Source organism: Mus pahari, chromosome 1 (assembly GCF_900095145.1).
Source record: "Mus pahari chromosome 1, PAHARI_EIJ_v1.1, whole genome shotgun sequence".
NCBI classification, from domain to species: domain Eukaryota; kingdom Metazoa; phylum Chordata; class Mammalia; order Rodentia; family Muridae; genus Mus; species Mus pahari.
This window is the reverse complement of record NC_034590.1, coordinates 140,433,853-140,451,608: the sequence shown is the minus strand read 5'-3', so window position 1 is coordinate 140,451,608 and position 17,756 is coordinate 140,433,853. Positions and strand designations below refer to the sequence as shown.

Genomic DNA, 17,756 nt, shown 5'->3' with positions numbered 1-17,756 from the left:
TGCAACATAACTACACTAATCTGTGAAGTTAACAAAATAAACTCATCCTCAGATGGCATTAAAAAAGAGCTACTCTGTAGCCCCATGCGGTCTGGTCCATGTTTGATGGCTCAAAGCCTATCAGGAAACAGGAAGTGGGGCCAGGGAGATGGTTCAATGACTAAAGGACTTGCTATGCAAGCCAAAGGACGGGACCTTGGATCCTTAGCACCCACAGGAAAAGCTAGGTGTGTGATATAGCACAAGTCTATAACCCAGAATCATGTAAGGAAGATAGGAGGGTGCTGGGATCTTGCTGGTCAGCCAGTCCAGATGAAATGGGAAGTTCCAAGTTCAGTTGTGGACTGTCTCCAAAAATACATGTGTAAAAAACGATAGAGGAAGGCACCTAATATTGACCTGCGGACTCTCTATATGCACAAATGTGTACATGCACACACATGAGCACACACACAGGAGATGATTCTTCAGCAAGACTAGTGCTGCTTGAGTTTTTTTTTTTCAGCATCACAGAATATAACGGCGTCAGCAGTTGGGGCCGGTTATTCAGAAGACCCCACAAGCTCTTCTTAAGGTTCATCATTGAATGGATGCCTTCAACACAGTAGAGGATCTGAAGAACTCAGCTCTTCTCTCTCACGATCCACACAAATGCTTTTACAGCAACAGCGAGCACATGGCTCAGTGAGATATTTTTGTTTCATAACACAACTGTATTTCCCCCTCTGCAGCTCTATACAGTTGGTAGCAAAGACTTCTAAGTAGAACTCATTATATGCTAGTGAATGTTCCAAGCTGTGGACAGTCTTTTACTATTGGTTGCATTTCTTGAATGACAGATAGCCTTCCTGTCTTTACATGTGGTTAGCTGAATCCTACGACTGACCACTGCAATTTCTGGCCAATTCACGAACCTTCTAGAAACCTCTGACAGTTAATAAAAAGCACCAGGACATTTATTATTATTTTTTTTTACAGTTGAGCATCAGCGATGTATCTAAGGTTTCAGAGTGGATGGCAGAGTCCATGTTGAGAGCCAGGCAGTGTGGCTCCCACGTCTGACTCTCCTGTTAACCCATGAGGAGCTTGCTCCAAGTGTCCATTTGCAGAGACTAGTGCATGTGGAAGTCACCACTGGAACTCTCTTCCTGACTCTACAGGCTTGTCGGGGACCTTAGTGAATCACATGAAGTCTTGTGTGCATTTTCCCACTTTACTCCTCCATCCCCCGTGCTTCTAGAACTCTAGTTGAAGACTTAATTCCTTCTATCCTGAGTAACTATGGCTTCTTTCATTCCCTTCTGTATGGAATTCCCTTCCCTTTTCTCTTGATTTCTAGCCTTCCTTCAAGATCCCTTCTTATACTGCCTCTACCGCCTTATTCCCACAAAGCATTTCGATAACCTCTTTTTCATTAGGCTAGGCCTTAACTTTACATATTGTGGATGTAACGCAGGGCCTGGCCAATTGAAAACAGAGTGAATTAGTGGTCTTCTTGGGCCATAATTTTAGAACATTGGAGAGACTCTCTACAGTGTTATACTCTCCTTTGCAGGGGTTTCTTATAGTCAAACTCACATAGCTCTGAATCCCCCTAGCACAGAAAGTCTGCTCACTTGTTACTCTGGGGTTCAGCGTCTTAGGAAGAGACTGAAGTGGGGTCATTTATCTGTCACTTGCTATTCTGTCACTGTGCAAGTGGCATGCCCACGGGAGGGCTGTGGCTTTTAGAGGACGAGCCCCTTTCCTTGTGAGAAAAGCATCACAGGACTCAAACGAATAGAGTAAATCTCTCACCTCAAAGCTACGTCCTTGATCTCTGAGGGGTTTAGGTTGTCTTTCTAACCGAGTTCCCAACCAAGAGTGGGAGAGGGAAAGAGGGACATTTAAAATGCAGGGAGAGCCTACTGGCTCTGGGTGTGATTCATGGACTTAAGTGTGTTGGGCTACATCTTTGCCTTCTCCAGCACAGGGCTTCCTTTCAGTCTCTAAACCATCTTGAAATAGTGATTTCACTGAACAGCTGAGTGGAATACACTCCTGAAGTTCCAGGGAAAGCTCGAGCGCTTGCTTTCCGCCTGATGTTCTCATTCAAGCTCTCAGCCACCCGGGGTTACAAGCAGAGGCTTCTAGCGAATACCAAGTTGTACAACTAAGTGGTACACACACCTTCAAGTCTTGTTGTCAGCATGGGAACACCCAGACCTGGTTACTAGGGAGGCCTCCGTTCCATGAACAGGGATGGCTGGAATCCACCCTCTTATAAGTGTGTGTTTGTTTTCTCATTAGGTTTCATGCAGTTGGGGTTATAATACACCCTTGGAGACTAAAACTGAACAAACCCTGTCTGAGAGAGGTGCCTGGCATGATGCTATCCACTGGATATAAGATCGTTTCTTATATAGCAGACCACGAGTAAATGAATATGGACAGCCTTATAAGAATGTAGATTTTTTGAGTCTGGTTAGTTTTGGTGTATGAAAAATGCCTTTTCATTTTTAAGGTATATATATATATATATATAAAACAAAGCTTGCATATAAAAAAGGATGCCTTCTCCAGACAAACCAACCTGATGTATCATGTTTACAAGACTCAGTGTAGACAGTGGGGTTCCTCACAGCCTTCAGCCTGGTCTGCTGTGTTCTCTTCCATCCTTTCCACGTTACAGCATCTTTTCAAGACGTTAAGCAGTTCTTTCTTTATACAGGGTCTTATGTAGCCCAAATTAGCTTCAAAATCAAGGTGTCAGTATGTAGCCAAGGCTGGCCTTAAATTTCTGACCCTCCTGCCTCTCCACTCAGGTGCTGGGATTACAGGCTTGAGTTTCCTCACCTGTCGTAAGGCCATGTAAGGTCGTATAAGGCCTCCATTTTTTTTCCTGGTTTAAGAGTAATAGAAAAGGACAGGTTTCTTTTCATGGTGTGGGCCAAACCAGAAACATTGTGCAGTCCTAATGTACATGTTAGAGTAACAATCACTTTATAATATGTGGCAATATTTTTGAAATTCTCTGAGACCCAAGTGAATGTAACCTGGAGAATCTCACAACAGACTCACACAACAGATTCACACAACAGACTCACACAACAGATTCACACCCAGTAGCTCAACCAGTGCTAGCCTGCCTGGCACTGCTGTTCTTTGACAAATGAAGGGCAGACAGTTTGCATTGATGTCTAGTGTTTGGTAATAGGTCTTGCTCAGGAAATGAACTCAGTCCTGGATTCATACATGGTGGCCTTGAGGAGAAAAGGGGGCAGGGGGAGAAGGCTGTTTTCTTGGAGTGCCTTGGGCCATTTGCTAGGGACGTTTCCTGACTTGCCATGTGTGCCCTTGTGTGCAGCTGGCATTTGCAGGAAAGGAGCTTCTCCCTGATCTAGAGGAAGAAACAATCACAGAAGCCAACATCAATCCAATCCGCACGGGGCTGGACATTCTCCAGGATCTACTGGCTGGATATCCAACAACCCAGCAGGTACTCAGGTTAAGTACTTTAATGGGGCTCACGATGACCAACCCTTTAAAGTGACAAAGGAGGCCTTCTCGAAGGTGGCTGGTCTCCAGTGACACACATTACAGGAAGAGGACACACTTCCTGAGACAGGAAGTCTGTGAAGTGATGAAGTCGTTCCTTCTGTGAATCAGGAGTTGTGTGTTAGGCCGAGGTGTGCCACGTTGGAATGCTTTCACTCGGAGGCAGAAGTTTCACCATCTTGGAGGCAGGCTGGCCAAGAAGTGGGGAGTCCCGTTGAGGAGCACAGACACGAAATAGCCCTTTTGGGGAGTGGCTGGTTACTGGCCCTTGGCTATGCTCTGTCCTTATTCACTCTATGGAGAACTGTTGAGCCCCCTGATTGGATGGAGGAGTGAAGGGGAACCTTATCAAGATCAGTGTATGGTGGCAGCCATAGCAGCCAGCAGGGGGCACAGCTGAGCCTAATGGAGCTACAACCTGGGTGGCAGCTAAGAACATCCAGGCAGCTGTGCCTTGGAATCTCAGAGCAGGATGGGAAAAGCTGATATTTTCTTGTGCTGGTGGAGGGAGGCTCTAGCCATCAGACTTAATGTATTGAAGAGATGTAACCCAGATATAAACTTGTAGGTCGTGGTTTTCCCAGAGCCGCAATTTCTCCGGCAGGTTCATTTCTCCCCCAATTTTTCTGCTGGTTTGATAGAATTTGGCTTAGGAACCGAAGCTTTCAAAGGGCATAAACACACATTTTCACCATGGCAGGAAGGTACTCTTCCTTCATGGTGAAACTTTCTGCTTTCTATGCCTCCCAGTCTCGAAAAATTCAGTCACTATACCATGGCTCCCTCTTCCATTTTAAGGCAAATTTGAGATCATATGTCAGTTCATCTCTACATAGTTCCATATGCATTTAGAAGATAAGGGCATTTTGTGTACATACCTGTGTATCATCATGACCTCTTGACGATCACCCCATACCATTTAATATCAAATCTAAATTCAAACTTCCCTGCTAAGTATGCTTTCCTAACCACACATCACCAAGACATCAAGAAGGATGCTTGATGTAAAAATAAAAAAGCAGCTATAAAATATGCATGTTCATTCCATGGAGACTTTGATGGCAGATTACGTTTTAGTTTGGTTTGGTTTGGCTGTCGCTTTTCCTGCAGGAGGCTCACTCTATTAGTCTGGGGTTTGAGTCTTAGTGGTTCTTCCATGTCTACCAATTCCCACTCTCAAGCCCACTCTCAACTCCCAGCTGCCCTGACACTACCTCCTGTTGCCCTGTCCACCTCTCTCTCTCTCTCTCTCTCTCTCTCTCTCTCTCTCTCTCTCTCTCTCTCTCTCTCTCTGTGTGTGTGTGTGTGTGTGTGTGTGTGTGTGTGTGTGTCCCCCTCCACCAGGAATGGATTAGGGTATATTAGCATGCAGTGCTTGTGTAAGAAGGACTGGCATGCCACGGTAAAAGTAACTTTGCTCTGTCAGGGAAAAGAGCTGGGGTAGGGAAGGAAGCAGAGGCAAAGCCTAAAGCACACAGAGAGGAGCTCGTCCAAGATCCGGATCCTTTCTTAAACAACAGTAAATACAAAGCAAGACAAAGAAACATCTCAAAAACAATACACTTCCCCTCCAAAAAACCTCCAAAAAAAAAAGTGACAAAAGCACAGTGGGTCGGATTTTTATTTCTATTCTCCTTGAAAGGCTGTTAATCTTTGAGTTGTGGGCAAATACAATGTAATGAAGTCAGGGCTGTAACAATGTCTTCTAAGTGTTGCATGATTTGTTTCTTTCTTTGGTTCTGTGTCAAACTGGAACATTCTCACAGGCAATTCTGTATGTATCCAACAGGCCTTTAGCAGTTACAGCATGCTACTTTGCGTGTGTAACACGTATTCACACTGTTATCATCATTATAAATGTCTTATACCTGAGTCTTGGAACAGATCTCTATGAATACAGTCTGTCAATAATTACCAGGTGGAAATGTCAGAGCATGTTCCCTGCTGCTGCTCAGAGTGTCTCTAAATTGATATGGTAAGGAAAAGGTATAAATGGGTCTGCTTCCCCGCCTTCTGGCAAACACTCTCCCCACTGTCCTGACCATTAGAAACACAAAGGTGCCATCAGGTCTCAGGCCTGCTTTTGCCCCAGTCCCTCAAATCTTCGACAGGGCATTGTTTCACATCAAAAGACTGAAGAGTGTGTTTGCTCCTGGCTGTTGGTGAAGGGAAAGTGGAAAGATACAGGCCAGAGCTATGGAATACAGTTGAGACAGAGCTGGGTTACTGATGGGATCCAAGAGCTATAAATTATTTCCCTACATAATTTGCAAGGCCAAACTACACACAAAAATTTCCAGATTGCATATGACAGATGAATTATTTACTGCCAAGAATGACACTGTCCAAACACTATTCTAGAAGTAGTACCTTCATACACATATTTTATCTTGTCTTCTAAACCTTGGCTTACTATATGAATTTTGGATTTGCTGTTTATTCTGGATTAGATTTTTAAGATTAATTTATTTTTTTATGTATATGAGTACATGGTTGCTGTCTTCAGACACACCAGAAGAGGGCTTCTTCTAGTCCCATTACAGATGGTTGTGAGTCACCATGCGGTTGCTGGGAATTGAACTCAGGACCTTTGGAAGAGCAATTGCTCTTAACTGCTGAGCCATCTTTTCAGCTCCTGATTTTTTTTTTTTTAATTTTCCCCATAAACCAAAAGAATCAAACTATGTCATACATCACATGGTTTATAAGTTTTTATAGATGCTTGCAAAAGCAAAATATTCTCTCTCTCTCTCTCTCTCTCTCTCTCTCTCTCTCTCTCTCTCTCTCTCCACACACACACACACACACACACACACACACACACAAAATGTGAATATTTTTGTTGAGAGAGAAGTCCAAGGCTTCATATTGTCTAAAAGAATACAAGATTTAGGAATTTTTGAATCTTTAATAGGGAGAAAATTCTAAATTCTAAGTGCAGTGCTTACAGGAGCCAGGCAGAAAGTTGGTGGCTTTGGTGTCCTCAAATGCATTCATGCCAGCTAAATTGAATAGCTGTCTCTTGCTCCAGGACACAATGTGGGGGAAACACGAGCCCAGTGTTTACAGATTTGATTTTTTTTAAGGCTAGAAATATGGCTATTTATAAGAACTCTTCCAAACTTTAAATGCTTTCAATAATTTGAATAAGCAAACATTATATGAGACAAATGATGGTTCTTCTATTCTCCCACCCCTCCGGCTATTAGGCTTAAAAGAAAATGATAATTTTAAACATAATTAAACTCATAAATAAAAGTAATTAGATGTTCTCTATAGGTTTCTAATAAACCAAGAACACCAAGACCACTTAAGAAGAATGGTCCCGTGGGGCTCTGGTCTGACTGGATTTTGGTACTTGGGAATAGGCAAATGTGACAGCTTTTCAGAAAATGATGAAGTCAGCAAATCCTGTCACCCTCCTCCCCACCTCTAATATCAGGACTCAACAGACTGAGCCTTTGCCATAACAGTGTAGAAGTGGGGTCTGGAAGGAAGACAGGTCAGGACTCCTAATTGGATAGTTACATAAAACCTTCCCCTTTCAAGTCCAAAACACTAGTGAGAAACATCATGCCATATTTTACCAAGTGCCAGAATTAAAGTCCATGTAAAAAAAAGCCCAGAATGCACATAGCTGCATGCCAACTCCACATACATGGCATTAAACAACAACAACAACAAGTTAATCTCCACATAAGAATGTTTGTTGCTGTTTGAAGGAACTCTGCAAGATAATGATTTGAAGGCAAAAATAAAATAAAATAAAATAAAATAAAATCCAAATCCAGTGTACGGTAAGTGCAGATTTTGAAGTACTAGTCGTCTAGAGTGGGTTTCAAACCCCAGGGAAACCTTGCCCATAGCTTTTGGTGGCTCACACTGCGGCGGGTTTGCAGGGCATGTCTGTAGCTAATGCTGAGTTCTGTGGAGGTGTGGAAGTGGATGAGGAACCAGGAGGAGAGGCACCCTCAGGGTAGCTGCACTGAGGTTAGTGGGCAGGAGGGCAGGAGCTGGGAACCAAAGGAGCCAGCTACTGAAAAGATGATCAAAAATGACAACCACATTTTCCCGGAGGACACGGGCTGACATTTCCATGGCCAAATATGCATTTTCCCCCTTCTGTGCCCTAGATAGAGTTTTATTCATAATACATTTAAAAACAGCATCTTGCACACAAAGGCACCGCATGTTGGACAAATGTAGGTTTGAGCTGTGGTCAACAGTGCCGGAGGGACAGCGACACACTGCAGCAATGACACTTTGAGAATCCCACCACATTTCAAGTCAAGGAAATGTGCATTGCAAATGAGGGCTCTGTGCATGTGTGTACACACGCATGCCTATATGATGCATTCAATGCATTTCGATTTTTCCATAATTAGTAAAGAACAACCCAGGTTCTCGCGCACTCCTGAAATAATCAGAGGACACAAGGTACCTGTGATCATGCTGGATACGATCAGTGGCAAAATGACGAGCTTCAGCATCCTCATTAGAATTTCCCCAGGAAAAGCAAAGTAGAATTTGTCCAGATTGGAGAGCTCACTGTGTCCTCGAACCAAGACTCCTAAGACAATTCCTAAGAAAAACAGGGAAGAAAGGGAACCGTTTTCAGTTCTCTAGCACATAATTTAATGGAAAAGTACTGCAGGGTGCAAATTTCAAAGGCAAGGAAAAGCTGCTTAGACCATCTCTCTCAAACCTAGAAGTTTAGATTTACAGAGTCCAAAAGGTTATGAATGGGACGCATACATTAAAAAGTATAAAATATGATATTCTTCACATGGAGGATTTTGTTTTCATTTCTTCCTCAGTTCGCTCTAGTATAATGACACATGATCAAAGACTACCATGGGAAAGAAAAGATTCATCATTATCAAACCTCTTGCCCTTCTTGCTTCTGTTTTCTCTCCTTCCCTTTCCTTCTGTAGTCCTGAACAGCAAGTCCAGGTGTTGCGCATGCTCAGTAAGTGCAGGTGTCCTGCATGCTCAGTAAGTGCACTAACACTAAGCCACATCCGCAGACCCCACACTCATTATCTCTTGCACGCTCCTATGACTCTTTTCACAGGTCATCTTATACTTTATCCACAGGAGAGACCCTAAACGTATTTTATAGTTCATGTTATATTTGCATTTTTCTCAGACATGCTTTTTATAAGATAAAATTTGGGGGCTGGAGAGATGGTTCGGGGGTTAAGAACATTTGCTGCTCTTGCAGAGAACCCAGGTTCTGTTCTCAGCACCCATGTGGAGAGTCACTCAACCACCTGTAACTCCAATTTTGAGGGATATGACTTCATCTCATCTCTTCGGACACCGCGTGTGCCCACGCACTTACACGCACATACACTAAAGTAAATAAGTCTTTTAAAAGATAAATTTTAATAAGTTCATCTCTGTTTCTGCAGTTTTTATAATTTTAATGGGAAACATAGTTTTTGCTTTGTTTTTAGACAAGGTCTCTCTGCGTATCCCAGCTAGCTTCAACCCTGCCATCTTCCTGCCTTGCTGTTGAGACTATAGATGTAACATCTAACAAATTCACTATTACTCTGACAGGTGCCATGTTTTGGAGCACTGATGTTGTCTAATGCTTTTCATTATTCTAGTTATTTCTAAGAAACGGCATGCTTTAATCTATCAAATCAAGAGTATATTTTAAAAGAATTATATTTTTATTTTTAATTATGTGTGCGTATCTGCTCTGCTCATGGGGGGGGCATACGAGGGGGGGGGCGCTGACGGGAGAGTTGCACACATAGTGAAGTATCTGTAGAGGTCAGAAGAGAGCACCAGATCTCCAAGAGCTAGAGTTACAGGCTGTGGTGAGCTGCCCCATGTGGATGCTGAGAACTGAATTCAGGTCCTCTGGAAAAGCAATAAATGCACTTAACTTCTGGGCCATCTCCCTAGCCGTAAGAGTTCTTTTATGAAGCTTCTGACCCTGGTTGCCTTATATTCTGAGCTTTGTAATTATGTATGTAAACACAAGGACATGGACATTATTAAGAAATCAGATCCTCCAGGTTAAATGTAGACAGCCTCTCATGAAATTGCTCTACTTTAGGTGCCAATCATAAGCCCAGGTAGTGACCTGAGTTTCCAGCTGAACTTCTCTAAATCAGGCTCTTCTCGTTGGGTTCAATTAGTTTGCTAAAACAGATTACAAAACTGAGGCAAACATTAAGGGTATTCCAAAGCACTGGGATGAATGGCCAGGGGACTTGATACACAGTTGCATGAATGGGAGAAGGACACAAAACTTCCTTGCCCTGTGGCATACTACTTTCCAAAAACACAATTTATTCACTTACCTGGAAGTGTTAGAACCTAACTCTTTTATTTTTAAGCTTGATTATACAGACATGATTGACTACATTATTGACTATTGGTTGATCAACCCGTCCCCCTCCCTGGGAATGAATGCCTTGAATCACAAGGTTGGTTGGTTGGTTTCCCTGGCAACTAAATGCATCCTCTGGCTAGGAAGGCCTCTCATTAATCTCATTAATCCAAGGATTTTATGTGTGTCCAGCAGTCCTGGATCCCCTACCTTGTGTGCTAAAGTTTCCGTGACCTACATGAATCTCAGTCTCAAAATATTGCATGGAAAACTCCAGAAATAAATCATGGGTTAGTTATAAATAACTGAAATGAAGAAAAGAAACAAGCAATGTCAGAGATTCTTTGAAATCTTGCCTTAAGCTGTCTATGTGAAAACCATCCGCTCTATGGAGGTCTAATTTAAGAACGACTTTGATTGCTAAGACTCATAAAATATTAAGATTTTCATATTATCTTGTTCCAAATACTTCAAACAACATCTAACTGCTCTTCTTTCTCTTCCCTCAACACGCACGTACCTAGTCTAAAAATCAAGAGACAAATGAGTGGTGACTCTCAGCTCTTTCATCCTGTGTCAGCTTGACAAGTGACATGTCAGTTGGAGGGGAAAAAAGACTAAGTCACAGGAGATTCGAGGAGGATATCACTATGTAAATTCAGGAACTCGAATGGCCCAGTTAGTCACCACAGGGCAATGAAAAGGGAGTTAGAAGGAACAAGCTTCATTTGGATGGAAGCGCCCAGTCTTCACCCACTTCTAGTTCACATGGATGAGCCCCATAAGGTGTGTTTTGAAGATCCCTAACCTTAGTTAAACTCTATAACTTCTGCGTATGCTGCCTTGGTACATACTAGTATGCACATATTTTCCAAATTCTAGCTAAAGTTGCTGGCAGCTAATGGCTGGTCAGGGAGACAGAGCCCACACTTCAGGATTCACAGACAAGGGGACCGAGGAAGGAACAGGCTGAGAAAGGAAAAAAGATCCAGGCTTGAGAGGCTACCGAAGACAGAATGCCCATCATGTAAGAGCTACAGAGGAGCAGCCCCAAGGCCTCCCACCCCTGATTGGGTCTGGGTAACAAAGATAAAAAAGAGATTTCAGTAAGTAATGACTCAGGAGTATCGGAGGGAAGGTGTTAACAATGTAGAGGTTTGGGAGTGGCCCAGTCATTAAGCTGATTAAGACATATTAAATATAAGGCTGTGTGTGTGTGTGTGTGTGTGTGTGTGTGTGTCTTTCATTCAAGAACTCAGAACATTGGGGCAGGTAGCAAGGAACATGCGCTACAGCCTGACGATTTGGGAGGTCTTAATCACTTAATGCTACATAAAACAGAAGAGAACAGTATTCTCAGTCCAATGTAATTCATATGTTAAAAATTAGTGTTAGAGACTCATGAATAGTTATCAAATATTAAAAAAAATATTTTAAATACATTTAAAAGGCATGGATGGCATCCTCATTTCTGGCTTTGTATGAATTGCCTGTGTTCACCTGTTTTGTAGAAACGCTCAATCAAGTTGCTTTGGGTAAATTTGGGGGGCTTTTAATGGAAAAAGAATCTTGGTATATAAAAACACTCAACACCAATAACAGCAGCAGCAGCAGCAGCCACAATAGTGCTCCACTGAGGAGCAGCAGTGCTCCACTGAGGAGTAGCAGGCATCTCTGCTCAACCTTCACATTCACCTTACCAATGAAGAGCTATGCCTGCAAGCATCTCCATCTCAGGGAAGTGCAGGCTGGCTAGGAAAAACTGCATTATTGTTAGGGGTTTCTATGGGAGAAACCAATGAGCTGCTACGTGGGAGAGCTGAAAGTAATGGCTAGTAATGCACAAGGAGTCAACAGGGCTTTATATTTGGCAATTATAATTTCTATCAAGCTTGTTTGAAGTTGAATGTCATGGTACCCTAAAATTTCTCCCTTCATTGCAAAGAACAGACATGTCAGCCAAGTTCGGAGGAAGCAGTCAGAGGTTTATGGCTGGCATCCTGGCATCCTGACTAAAAGGGGCTGGAGTGTAACTTCAGCGAAGGGGGGAGGGGGGATTAAGCTTCAAAGCAGGTGTGTTTTACTTTGGTGTCCAGCAAGTTTGGAAGCATCAGACTCAGGACAATTGCTGCAACTCAAGTGTTTCACAAGGCCTCCCCTAACTACGGATGCCTGTTCAAGGCGATGGTGTCAGCTGTAAGGAAAACTCAGCAACTCCTGAGACAACTGAATCCTGGGAGTCCATGAAGTACGAGGCGAGGGTGTTAGTGCATAAGAAGAGAGGCGTGTTTTGAACTCGTGTCCATGACTAATGAAAAGTTCCAGACCCACACATCGGAATGAAATGCTTGCCTCTACCTTTGTTTACTGAGCAATCTAGAAAAATTAGCAATCTCTGGTCAGCACTGGCTCCCAGTTGCTAATGAGCAATAGTTTTCAATGAAGTGCTGCCCTCCTTGTTTGTGATGTTTAGTAGCTTGTTTCTTATGTTTCTTTTCTTGTGACTGTTTCCATGCCAACAAGCATCCACATCTGGTATCAGGAACCTTGGGCTGGGAGAGGGTACACAAAATCTCCAAAGCCAGAGGAAACAGTGAAGAACTTCTAACACGGAGGTATACAGCAAAACTCACCTGGGAAGGGCATTTCCCCAACAAGAGGGGGGAAGATCAACGATCTCAAATCCTCAAAGATATAATAGTTAACTAGATACACACTGCTGAAGAAATAGACTCAGACATCATTTTGGAGTTTCCTTCCCAAACATCTGCAAGGCAACCCCTAAGGGGCTCCAGAGGTAGATTGGAAAGAAAACTGATAAAAGTTGCACAAGCTCAAATTCTAGTCCCACTGCCTGTGAACTTTGACTTCTTGAATTTAGCTGTTTCCTTAGATTGGAGCAACAGTTAGATTAGCTGACTGCAAAGAGCCCTTCTACTACCCAGGAGGCCAGGTTCTCTCCTGAGCCTGATTTCCTTGCTTTAAAGTAAGATCATAGAATGCCAGCTCTAAGAAACCTTCCCATACTGTCTCCAGAAACACACACACACACACACACACACACACANANANANANANANANAGANAGAGAGAGAGAGAGAGAGAGAGAGAGAGAGAGAGAGAGAGAGAGAGAGAGAGAGAGCCCACAGAGAATAAACACAGGGAGAAAGACCTCAGCTAAGGATTCTTAAATGTAAAGACTCAAGTTTGAAGGAGAAGATATACTTCATGATCCATTATCTGGACTAATGATAGATTAGAAAATAAGAGGGGTGGTGGCAGTGGTAAGGGGTTGCAGCTAGCAAAAGCTCAGCCTATTGTTCTTCCTCTTCCAATCGCAGGGACTTATACTTTCTACAGTTACAAAACTAGCCTGGAATAGAAGAGGGATAGAAGCTGCATTGCAATGGGCTCAGACTTAGACCAAACAGCGTCCATTGGAGGGATTTGACAGAAAGAGACCCTAAACACAGGCATGCACATTACCTGTAATAGTTGGTAATAGTTCACTACATTTTTAATAATAGTTTACTAGTACATAAGTTAATTTGAGCTGGAAATAAACATTACTGACAAAGGAAAATGATTACCACCAGAATACTTACTGAGCCATATCATTACACTGTGCATTAATATAATGTGTCTATATTTGTCCTTCCAGAGCTATTCTGAGAGGAACATTAGTGACAAGCATAGAAGGAGCTTTAATTATTGCAAGATAATGAACACACAACATAGTACAATAATACAAGGTATACAGCACCAGCTTTCTGTCTTGCCTTCTATCACAGTGTATCTGCATCTTTCCCTTATCTTTTCTTGCTCCTAAAGATCTGCGTGGTCACATGATTGCAAGCTCCTTACAGGAATTCTGGCTTAGAAACCAGATGTATGGGTTTATAAAGCTCTTATTTTATTTTATTTTTCAAGTCCTTAAGAACAAAGTCATTGTTTCATAAATATTGATAAAGATACACTAGAAATAAAGCAAGCCCAAAAATTCACACACAAACTTCCCAACTCGAATATACAAAAGGTAAGATGGTTCTCATTTTCCTATCCACCACTGTGGCTACCCACACACTCTGTCTGTCACCACATCGAACTCCTCACTCAATTGAATTCTTTCTTGCATGTCATCTCCTGTCATTTTTTATGGCTCTATCATTAAACGATATTTTCGGGCTATGATCAGGTGTGTATGGATACTTGTGTGTAGGGTGCATGTGTCTATGTAGGTGTGCCCGTGGGCAGGTGCACGTGTGTGTGAGGGTGCACATGTATATGCACGTGCATATGAAGGCCAAAAGTCAGCCACCGGAGTCAATTCTCTGCACTGTCTAGCACCCAGTTAACTCAGTCTGACTTCAGAAGAAGGTTGCTTGTGGTAAGGATCTAGTAGGTTTCTCTGCAGTAGAGGCTTGAACTCTGTGAACTTGTAGAGTAAGAAGTGGTCTCCTTCTGACACCACTGAGGGTTAAATAGTATCTTAACGTCCTCCTGACAAGGAAGACGATTCTGAGCCACACAAGTCACACTTGATTCTGTGTCACTGCCATAGCAAGTGGCTGAAGTTTTGCTTTCATTGCTTTGAAACTTAAGTGGGCCATGCAGACCACGGACTAAATCACTGATGACAAATCTTCACTGTCATCTTGACTGGATTTAAAATTATAGACAAGACGCCTTTGAGTTTGTCTGTGACAGTTTCTCCAGAAAGGTTCAACAGGATGCCCGGTAGAGGGGACATTATCTTTTGGTCTGAGGTCCCATATTGAACAAATGGGGCAGGAGAAGGAGGAGGGAAGTAAGCTGAGCTCCACATTTCCCCTCTCTCTGCTTCCTATGAATACAACAAGACCAAACGCCTCACACATCTACCTGGGCTGCAAGCCCTTCAACCACCAAGACCTCTGCTCCACTGGGGACTGTATCTTCAAACCGTGAGCTAAACCAAACCCTTTCTCCCTTGAGTTCTTCTGTCAGGCATTTTGCCATTATGAGAAAGGCAACTTACACAAGGGTCTTGATAATTCAGTTATCCAGACTTCTGATTATTTACAATAGCCCATTGCCTGGCAGACCAAATATTACTATTTTTTCATCCCATGCAATTAAAAAGCCAGGGAAGTGGACCCTCTTCTTTGCAATGCTCATTTTCCCTTTTTCTCCCCTCCCCAAATTTCCTTCTACCAGCCCAAATGAAAATGCTGAGAATAAGTATTCCTGAAATGAGCTGGGCGTGGTGGCACATGCCTTTAATCCCAGCACTTGGGAGGCAGAGGCAGGCAGATTTCTGAGTTCGAGGCCAGCCTGGTCTACAGAGTGAGTTCCAGGACAGCCAGGACTGTACAGAGAAACCCTGTCTCGAAAAACCAGGAAAAAAAAAAAAAAAAGAATTCCTGAAACGAAACTGTCTACAAATACAGATGGATTAACACTTCAGTGATGTGGAGAGATGGTGTTAGTCCCAAAGATGCGAGGAGAAAGATCACCGACCAAATCATTATGGCCAAATTAATTAAAGCAAGCAAATAATAAAAGCAAGTTTTAAAAACTTCATGTGCGTGGGTTGTCGCTCCCTAAAAGCAGGGTTCAAAAGATCAGAACTGGATGCCAGGAAGACAAGGTCTCTATAGCTCAGGGGTAGGGGACTTCCGAATGGGGGATTTGGCTGGCAAAATAGGTGAGGTTACAGGAGTAGAACATAAGCACAGCAAGTTAGACATAAAGACATTCTGAGTCAAAGACAGGAGTTCGAGGTGGTCATAGTGAGGTGGTCCTAATGACAGGTAGTCATAACAACAGGTCGTCATAACAACATTTGGAAACAAAGACAGGGTTGCAAGGTGGTCATAATAACCTTTTGAAACAAAGACATGGTTACAAGGTGGTTTCAAGAACCTTTTGAAACAAAGACATAGATGCCATTTCTAGAAGAGGCAGTACAGAACCATTTGTGCTTAAGGTTACAAGTGGGGCATAGTCCAGTCCTTTAATCATAAACAGGAAAAAAAACTAGTTTGTTTTTACTATAAAACTGCTTTTAAGCCTAAGATGGAAGCAGACTGGTTCATCAATCGGACTGTTGCAGGTCAAAATATTTTGTTTTATTAGCATTTGGCTTTAGTCTCCTGACACCCCTCCTCAAAAGCCTAACTCTTCACTTCCTGCTGTGATCTAGGTAAGCCTTTAGTTTAGGAATTTTATGAGTGCCTGATGAGAAGCCCACCAAGGCAAGACAAGAAGCGCTCGTTCCCCTAGAACACTCAAAGGTGAAGGAAACATCACACAACTCGGAAAGCCACCAACCCCACCCCATTCCTGAGTGGGAGGAACTTTCCTGGCTAGCCCGGTGGAAGACACAGGAGGGATTGGTCACCAGGCTCACACAGGAGGGACCCAGTGTCTTCAGAACCTTCGCATTTCTGTGACCTTGCAGAATAATTCCAGAGACCCAGTGGGAGAAGGAGGTCTCAGGGTGAATGCCGAGGAAGCTGATCCCAAACGTATGGCATAAGCCTGACCAAAGGCACACATCTCCTGGCAAGCTTAGACAGACGACTTTTCAGAACTAGTGTAAAAGTGTGTGGAGCTAGGAGGGAATGTGCAGCGGGGAGGGGGGAGGGGAGGGTGGGCAGAGGACTGTTTCCATAAGAGAGGTGTTGGGCATACTGAGAACTGCCAAAAAGCCCTTTCCCCACATTCCAGAACCAGGTGCTCCCTAGTACCCCACACCCACCTCGCCTTCAATGACAGCACCAATGACCCTGCCACCACTAATCAATGCAACATCATGACCACTATTGCTGTATCTCCCTATGTGTGTGCCAACCATCACGGCTAAGCCTATCGCCCCATCCTTGCTCATAGGCAGACATTTTTCATCGCCCTCCCCCCAATAAATCCCTTGGGTGATGTCTGTTGTGTGGCATGATTTTTGTGGTGTTCCCTAACTACCTGACCCCCGACGCCCTATCTCTGAGCTATCTCACAAGACCCTTTCAGGAGGAGACTAACTACCCCCAGTGCTCTGCGTATGCTAGTCCTTGACTTCCAACTTTCAAGGATTTAGTGGTAAGAAATAGGGAAGGATGACCTGGCTTTTCTGTTCCCTCTAACAGGGAACATTTACCACCTCCAAACTGGTCTACCCTGTGAGTTTAACAAAGCACTGGGCAATGAAATTTTGAAAAATTACGAATAGTCTGCTTTAGTTTAAATGTAAAATTATCTGAAAACACCTGATAAAAATGATAGTTTATAATAAGAAGTTCTAAAAATATTACTACTAGTGAGCTAAAATGAGGTACTAAAATAAGAATTAATTTGAAAATTAAAACTAATAATTATATCAAAACTAATAATTCTAAAATCTTCCTTTGGCCTCCCTTCATTAACTCCCACCTCGCAAGCTGACATTAACTAGTCTTTATTAACTAGTCCTCCCCAAGGACTTGTGCTGAAACCCCTCCTCCAGCTTTGTCAGTGAGTTTTCCTGTTATTGCCTGCTAACATGGGTCCTGTATCCTTTGCTTCTGTTTTTCTGCCAGAAACCCATTAAATATTCGAAGTGTCACCAACACAGAGTGGACACGTCTACCAGTCACTACTCTGCTCACTGCTTTTCTCGGGAACCCGAAAATTATCATAAACCCGACCACTCACATAGACCCGACCCCCCACTAACCTGTACCTGTTCTTTACCTTCTAGAAAGCTGCCTGAGGCACAGTAGAAAACTACATTCCCCTCAGCTATTGAGGTAGAGGGGAAGAGGGGGGAGAGGGGGAGGGGGAGAGAGGGAGAGGGGGGAGAGGGAAAGAGGGAGAGAGGGAGAGAGGGAGAGGAGAGGGAGAGGAGAGGGAGGGG

General features: G+C 43.2%; 1 protein-coding gene across 1 annotated transcript in view; it reads right to left on the bottom strand.

Annotated features, from left to right (window-relative positions):
* Window positions 1-17,756, bottom strand: part of Slc1a1 (solute carrier family 1 member 1) — a 77,087-nt gene that overhangs the window by 27,932 nt on the left and 31,399 nt on the right. The window contains exon 2 of the mRNA XM_021197060.2: window positions 7,979-8,119. Within this exon, the coding sequence (XP_021052719.1) occupies window positions 7,979-8,119 (141 nt within the window). The remainder of the gene's footprint in view (window positions 1-7,978; window positions 8,120-17,756) is intronic.